This window comes from Rhinopithecus roxellana, chromosome 1 (assembly GCF_007565055.1).
Source record: "Rhinopithecus roxellana isolate Shanxi Qingling chromosome 1, ASM756505v1, whole genome shotgun sequence".
NCBI lineage: Eukaryota > Metazoa > Chordata > Mammalia > Primates > Cercopithecidae > Rhinopithecus > Rhinopithecus roxellana.
Window position 1 is genome coordinate 193,783,287 of NC_044549.1, and position 8,039 is coordinate 193,791,325.

Here is an 8,039-nt window from a genome sequence, read left to right on the forward strand (position 1 = left end):
AATGACATTCATTATTTGGGGTTTCTCTTTGTAGCTGGTCTCCTGGAAATACCAGTCACATTGACTTGTCACTTGGGAATAGTGATTTCCCATTTCACTAATTCAGTAAAGAGACCCTGGAGTCTTCCCAATTGTGGGAGGGCAGAAGCTGTCCATAGCGAGATTTGGATATCTGCTCAAAGTACTAGGCAAACATTCTTTTTGCCCTTCAATATGTTCACATTTTCTTACCATTAAATATGCAAGATACAAAGGGCTTGTTTTAGGGTACACACTCAGGAGATGAAAAGCCTGCCTGGCCTGCTTTTACATAGAGGGCCTTAAGCCTTCACGCAGGCTATGCGGAAGTTCTCTTAGCCTCATGAAATTCAGCACAGTTCAGGAGAGTTTACAGTTTGAAGGAAAAGCTCTGTAGTAATAACGAGAGTTATTTAAACTGGAATTTTCCTCCTACTTATTGTCTCTTTACCAACCAGTCTGGAGTCAGATTTATCAGTTTGGGTTCTTTGAGGAGCAGACATCAAGATGGGATTAGATGTGCAAGAAATTTATTGGGCAAAATGTCTGCGAAGGACAGAAGAAGAAAGGTTGAATTAGAAGAATCTTAGACGTCAGCACAAATCTAAGAAAGTTCAGCCAGGCCAATGGAGAGTCCTTGAGCCAGAGTCGCCTGTCAAAGGAGTTCCACATCTCCCAAGAACAGGACTGCCGTAGCATCTTTGTTGTGCTCAGTCATTGGCTAGGAATGGCTGATGGGAAGTGTGGCCTCAGCGGGATACAATGCTGAATTCAGAGCATAGCAGCTGGGGCTGTTCATCAGTTATGCCCACTGAGGTAGGAAATCTGAATGGTGCATTATCACATCCACTACGGTAGGCAGCCTAAGGATGGATGAGGACCCAAGTTTCTAACCAGACAACACATCCTCATGACCAGCAGATATAAGAAACAGCTGCATAAAACCCACCATTGCCTTCATTGTGGGCAAACTGCTGGGGATGCTTCCACTACATCACAGTGTTCCCTTTATGAGGGCCCAAGAATAATACCTCCTGTGGCTCAGGGCCTGGCAAAGCTATTCCTCCTGCGCAACTGGTATGTTTTCATCCTGTATACATAAAGATTTTCTAGCTGATTTCCTCTTTGTCTTAACTATCAGAAAATTAGAACCAGACTTGGGGTTCTACCTTCAGCTTTAGGTACTTTTCTTTTTCAATTATTATCTTCTATAATTCCTTTACTCAGCACAACTGTTCTCTGTGAGTGATCTACAATGCTTTTCTGAATTAAGACAAGAAATAATTACCTTAACCTAGGCTGGTACCATTTAGAACTAAAAACACTAGATTTTAAATGCTTCAGTTTATTCTTTTTATGATGACTTCACATACAGGTCAAATTCTTTCACTTTAAACCAGTGCTATTTAGTAGAAATACAGCATGAGCCACATGTAATTTTAAGTCTTTAATAGCTACATTAAAAAGGTAAAAAGAAATAGGTGAAATTAAGACAATTTAAGTATTTGGAAGCCTACTGTATATTTTCTACTTACAGTACATCCCAATTTAAATCGGCTATACTGCAAGTACTCAATGGCCACATGTGACTAGTGGTTTCTGTACTGGACACTGGAGGTCTAAACACAAAGACTATGAATCATGAGAGTTAGAAGAGCCTTAAGAACCACAACTGTATCTGATGTGTATTCATATTGGCTCTCATTAAAGATTTCTGAGCTCCTGGGGGTTTCTTTTTTCTTTTTTTTTCCTTTTTTTTCTTACTCCTGGAGGTTTCTAATGCAAACACCAAATCTAAGAAAAGATGAGTTCTCCTGACAGGGGTAATGACCATGAAACCCTAAGATTTCTGGAATTTTTCTTTTAATTTCTCTATGTTTGTAATTTTTTCTTCACTGGATCACCTTCGGCTTCTTCTGAGAAATAAAGTAATGTAAAATACTCATGTACATCTACTAAGAAACAAATAGAGATGCATTATCCAGATTAAAAATTATTTAGAAATTAGAGTGTTAGAGTATTAAAGTAGGGCACAAAATTGAACTAATAAAAGTACTTTAAAGCACACTTATTTAGATATTTTGGCGCTCCTTGTTTTGAAGCCAGCTCTAGAACTTTACACCTCAATTTGGGATAAGAGTGTTTCCTATTTGAATCAGGGCTGGAAGACCACAAATGTGGTTAGATTTCTGAGAGTTAAGAATTTGATTTTTTTTCAGGCACTAACCTACAAAAGCCTCCATTTCCGTACCTGGTGCATCGAGTAATGCTTACCTTATAAAATAGCTATGAAGATTAATAACGTTATATATAAGCTTTGTAACGAGCAAATAGTAAATACTAAATAAATGGCACTTATCATCGTTGTTAATCACAAAAGACTGTCAAATTCAGGTATTCTTAATCTGGGGTCTGCAGATCCTTGGCCCATGGATAAAACTGCGGGGATGGAGAGCCCTAAAATTGGATGGGGAAAAAAAATTACATCTGCACTTTCATTAACCTCTAAGCAAAATTTACCATTTCCTTCCATTATGAATAAAGGCAACATAATAGTATTAGAATGACCTGTCACTTTGCACCAACAGAAGTCACACATACTTTCATATTAAATTTCTGATGTTACAGACATCACAAAATCTCTCTTACGTTTATCAGCTTTTTGAAATTATAGTATTAGACCTAATCTTGCTAAATGTTATTAGTGTATTAATACATGTTATTAATGTATTTTTAAAATTTCAATATAATTTGGTTTCCTTTGTAATCCTATGTAATTTATGAACTTAAAACTTAACTTCTCATTATTCTGAGAAGGGGTTCAGCAGCTTCACAGGATTGCCATGGCACACACAGAAAAGTTAAGAATCCCTAAATTTTAGTCTATCTCTTTGCTTCCAGAAAGCCAACCAAGTTTGACAACTGAATACCTGCCTGAGCTAATTCCCAGTCTCGGGTTTATTTTTCTGTGCGTGACTTGATAGGAAGATATTACGGTCTGGTACATGACTCCATCAGTTAACCTATTTGCTGAGCTCACCTTCAGCTTACACCTGGCATCTTTCCTGAATTCTGTGTTGAGCCTTCTGAGGCACACACAATGAGCTGACAAGCTGATTTTGTGGTATGTTCTGTTCACACACACCTGGCCCCCACTAGATGCCAGGCCCATGATGAAGCTGGGCAGTGATTCTCAAGCCTGATTCCAGACCAGCAGGCAGGATCAGCGTCACCAAGGAGCTTATGAGAATTGCAGATTTTCAGCTCACACCCTAGACTTCCTGAACAGAAATTCTGGGGTCTATCAGTGTTTTCTCAAGCCCTCCAGACACACACGCTGGAGTCTGAAATCCACTATGCTAGGGAATAAGAGGTCTGTCCAATCCTGGAAGGAGAGGCTCCCATCTCCAACCATGGTTGAGACTAACACCGCTCCTGCAACTGGGGTTGGAATTTCAATGCAGGTAGGGCTGACGGGTGGCCAATGAGTTGAAAGCCGGAGCAAGAGGACTTGTTTTGTTCCTGCACCCCGATTTTACTTACATTACCCGGGGCCTCGAGGGTGACTGATAGAGATTAGCCCTGAGCGTCGGCCCCTCGGCGCCGCCACTGCACGGCGAGAGAAGGGGAGTCAAGAGGGACGCTTGAGTCCCTTGATTGTCCTCGCCTACGAGCTCGCTGGGAAAACAGCCTCAGACTTGCGAACTCTGCGCAGCTCTGCGGCCGCTTGAACACTTCCCGGGTCTTCCGCCCGGCGCTAGAGGGCGCACTCCGTGACTGGAATTGCGGTCTCGGCAGCCCCCAGCCTCCGGTTTTCAGGGCTCCGCTGCCTCCAGAAAACTACAAGTCCCAGGATGCCCCGCGCGGGGAGGTCACGTGGAAGGGGCGGCGGGCGCGGCTAAATAGTCTCCATCGGCCATTTTGTGGGAGAAGCCGCAGCGCCGCCTCTTCTCTCGCGTCCTCGCAACCGTCGCCGCCGCCTCTTCCTCCGCCTCCTCCTTCGCCTCTTCCTGCCTCCTCCCGGCTTCCGCCGCCGCCGCCACTCCAGCCTAATCCCAACCCCAGGGCGAAGCGTTTCCTTATTTATTTCCGTTTTCTCGCCACTACAGCCTCCTGACACGGTGATCCGGGCGGGCCCCGCAGGAATTTTATCCCCTCACCGGCCTCACACTAGTATCGCATGTCCACTATCCAGAACCTCCAATCTTTCGGTAAGATCCCGTCGCCGCCGCCTCCCTCCCTTGCCCCGCGGACCTCTGGGCCTGCTGCCCGCCTGGATCACCGCCCCTAGGGGCCCCCTTTCTGCCCTCCCCGCACCCCTAGTGGGGCTTTGTCTCGGCGCCCAGAAAATGGCGACGGGGCCCCTGGCGACCCCCTCCCCGAGGACGGCGCCGGACTCCGAGCCCTCCTCTCGGAGCACCGGCCGCGGGCCTTGCGCCACCCCCTGCCCCGTCCTTGACCCGGCTCTCGTCTCCACTTCTGCCCCTTGAAACCTTGGCGACCCTATTTCGTGGACTCTTAGAGCGGCCCTGCTACTTGCAAAGGGGATGCCGGGCCAGGAGAATTACGAATCGGCGCCCGTTCTCTGGCAGCCCCTGGGGGCACTTAGGGAAAGATGCGGATGCAGGCCTCTGATCTGTCACTGGCCAGTGGTTCAGTCTTCTCTGCTTGCGTAGCAATTTGTAAAATTACGCCTCTTGATATATATCTAATCTACTTTTTTTTGGCAAGGCACAGTTACGGTTAAATGATTAGGGTGGGCATATTCGAATGTTTATGTTTTCATCAGAATGTAATCGAGATGACGCACATTTTTATAGCAGCTACGATATTAAGGTTTTCTAAGTCTCCTTTTTCTCGTTAGAGGACCATATTCAACGATAACATCTGTAACAGCGTTTTTCTACAATGGACATAGCTGTCCAAATGTTTCTCTTTTTGTGAGAGTACCTTGGGGGTTTTATTAATACTCCACCCCCATCTCCATTCCTACCGGCAGAAACAGCAAAGACACTAGAACCTTCATTGATGGCTGTCAGGATTGGTAGTATAATGTATTTGTGGAAAGTACTTCCTAAAAAATATTTTTCTACTTTGGATTTTTTTTTTGTATCCGTTTGCAGACCCCTTTGCTGATGCAACTAAGGGTGACGACTTACTCCCGGCAGGGACTGAGGATTACATTCATATAAGAATCCAGCAACGGAACGGCAGAAAGACACTGACTACTGTTCAGGGCATTGCAGATGATTATGACAAAAAGAAACTTGTGAAAGCTTTCAAAAAGGTAAAAGGATTAGGAAGAAAGGATTAGAGTTACTGATGCACACCTCTGAACTGGATTATAATTCACGCCTTTATATCAGCGTGGATGAAAATTACTAGACCAAGAAAACTGTTCTCATGTTTGTAATTAACATGTAAATATTTAGTTATTCTCCCAGTGTGGTCTCTCATTTTAAAAGAAGATTCGCGTGGCTTTCAAATAAACTTAAATGTGAAATATTTAGTTCTTGATGTTACACATAAAATCATTTCCTGGTTTACAAATTAAATTGGAAGGATTGTGGATTACAGAAGACAAAATCTGTTTCTCTAAATATGATCTAGCTTACTGAAATGGTTAATTCTGTTCTTATGGTGAAATAAAACCTCATATTAGTTGACTAAATTTTGTTGTATATTTATGCACTTCTCCAGAAATTTGCCTGTAATGGTACTGTGATTGAACATCCTGAATACGGAGAGGTTATTCAGCTTCAAGGTGACCAAAGGAAAAACATTTGCCAGTTTCTCTTGGAGGTGAGTGAGTGGGTGCTTTGTGTGCAACCTTGAGATTGCTTTTAAAATCGTGTTTAAAAGCAGCATGATTTGTTTTCTACTAAGTACAAATCATACGAATGAAGGAAATTAGGTGAAATAAAGACATGGTACTTACTTGGAAAGTAAAGACCTCTGTCAGGTTTATTTTGTCATTAGAGTGTTCTGATCATTTCTGTATATACATACACACGATATTTCTTGGTATGTAAAGTATTCAAATACGTGTTTAATTGTTGGCTATCAGCAGTGCATGCCACAGACAACAGTGTTGCAATAAGCTGTTGATAGTGATTCTTTTTCATTACTCTCCCATGTTTTCTTAATGAATTTATATATTTCTCAGTTATTTTGCTAAATTAAATTTTATTTTACAGGTTGGCATTGTCAAGGAGGAACAGCTTAAGGTTCATGGATTCTAAAATGAACCTAAATACGTGGAGAATTTCTTGAATAGTTTTGTTCTCTAAACTCGGTTTGGCTGCCTTGTGAAATGATTGCCTGCAGTAAACGGACTTTTCATTTGTTTAATCATTCAAACTTGCATTCACATCTGCATGATTACAGAAAACATGGGGTATGTAGGCTAGTAACACATAAGAAAATTGCAGTAAGATGGTAACAAAACCTCATATTCGTCTTTACATGTTTCCAATGGAAAATGTTTTGAGTGTTTATTGTTCAGTTTATTACGTTTCACTTGATTAAACGTTTTTTGTTGTTGTATTAAACCATGTACGTTGCAGCTTAACAATAAAAAAAAAGTCTATGAATCCTTGTGAGCAATTATGCTCCCAAATCGAAGCAAGTAAAATACACGTTTTGTCTTTCTTAATTGGAGTTCTCATTCTGCAGCTATTCCTTCTGATTAGCTTCAGCTGTTATACCCAGCGCTTAGAGGAGAACCTTTGTTATATGTAGCTTCTGGTTTTCATTTACTGATTTAAGAATAGAAGCAGGAGTAGAAATTCAGCCGGAGCCACTATTCATGGCAAAGCAAGTGAAAGTTGTCAAAGATTTATCAGATTGTAGTATTAAATGTTGCTAAAGAGTATGAAGTTTAACAATCAGCCGGGTGCGGTGGCTCAAGCCTGTAATCCCAGCACTTTGGGAGGCCGAGACGGGCGGATCACGAGGTCAGGAGATCGAGACCATCCTGGCTAATACGGTGAAACCTTGTCTCTACTAAAAAAAAAAATACAAAAAACTAGCCGGGCGAGGTGGTGGGCGCCTGTAGTCCCAGCTACTCCGGAGGCTGAGGCAGGAGAATGGCGTGAACCCGGGAGGTGGAACTTGCAGTGAGCTGAGATCTGGCCACTGCACTCCAGCCTGGGCGGCAGAGCGAGACTCCGTCTCAAAAAAAAAAAAAAAAAACAATATTAGCACATAGAGTTCTCTTCTGTGTTCTTATCAGTTGTTACTGAGTTGCCAACATAAGTCTATCCCTAAGTACCAGATACTGTAATAGTCTTGTGACATAAAGTATATTTAGTCACAGGCACTTCCCTGCAAGTGTAGGTTGATGGTAGCACTGTCTTACAGATGGAAAACATTTGGCCTCAGGTTAATTTCCCAAGAGTGTTAGAAAGTGACAGGGTGTCAGCCCAGAGATTCCAGCCAGGAAATTTCTTTCCCTACATCATGGTTTTGGTATGTGTTTCACCAAAGGGAACCAGAGCCACAGATGACAGTGACGAGGGGTGGTAGTGGTGTAAGAAATAATGACCAGCCACGGTGTCTCATGCCTATAATCCCAGCACTTTGGGAGGCCAAGGCAGGCAGATCACTTGAGGCTGGGAGTTTGAGACCAGCCAGGCCAATATGGTGAAACTCCATGTCTACTAAAAATGCAAAAAATTAGCTGGTGCGCACCTGTAGTCCCAGCTGCCTGAGGCTGAGGCATCAGAATCTCTTGAAACTAGAGGGTGGAGGTTGCAGTGAGCCAAGGTGGAACCACTGCACTCCAGCCTGGGCAATAGAGCAAGACTCTGTCTCTTAAAAATACATATAATTTGCAGTTCTTAATTAAGAGATTTCTGCAGCTCATCTTCAGTTCCAGGCTCCTTTCTATTAAGTAGTAATTATTTACTTGGTTGTACGAGCCATGCCACTAAAACCATTTAGCCACTGCAAAGAAATGCATCTACAAGGGCAAGCTTTTTAGCTTACTACAGTTGGATAAGGATGGTATGGGGAAAAAA

General features: G+C 42.8%; 1 protein-coding gene and 1 long non-coding RNA gene across 2 annotated transcripts in view; one reads left to right on the forward strand and one right to left on the reverse strand.

Annotated features, from left to right (window-relative positions):
- LOC104659872 overlaps positions 1–3,937 on the reverse strand; it is a 126,814-nt gene extending 122,877 nt beyond the window's left edge. Inside the window, exon 1 of the long non-coding RNA XR_747645.2 lies at positions 3,562–3,937. This is a non-coding gene — a long non-coding RNA (uncharacterized LOC104659872). The remainder of the gene's footprint in view (positions 1–3,561) is intronic.
- On the forward strand, positions 3,923–6,656 carry EIF1B (eukaryotic translation initiation factor 1B). The gene is made up of 4 exons (XM_010360038.2): positions 3,923–4,229; positions 5,142–5,305; positions 5,719–5,820; positions 6,216–6,656. Exons 1-4 carry the CDS (start codon positions 4,199–4,201, stop codon positions 6,258–6,260), a joined length of 342 nt encoding a protein of 113 aa, XP_010358340.1. The 5' UTR covers positions 3,923–4,198; the 3' UTR covers positions 6,261–6,656.
- Positions 6,657–8,039: the final 1,383 nt, after the last annotated feature.

Excerpts from the sequence above, each read along its gene's own strand:
- EIF1B (XM_010360038.2), top strand. The coding sequence starts at position 4,199 with ATGTCCACTATCCAGAACCTCCAATCTTTCG. Across the intron at positions 4,230-5,141 it reads CCAGAACCTCCAATCTTTCG|ACCCCTTTGCTGATGCAACT; the intron begins GTAAGATCCCGT and ends ATCCGTTTGCAG. Across the intron at positions 5,306-5,718 it reads TTGTGAAAGCTTTCAAAAAG|AAATTTGCCTGTAATGGTAC; the intron begins GTAAAAGGATTA and ends GCACTTCTCCAG.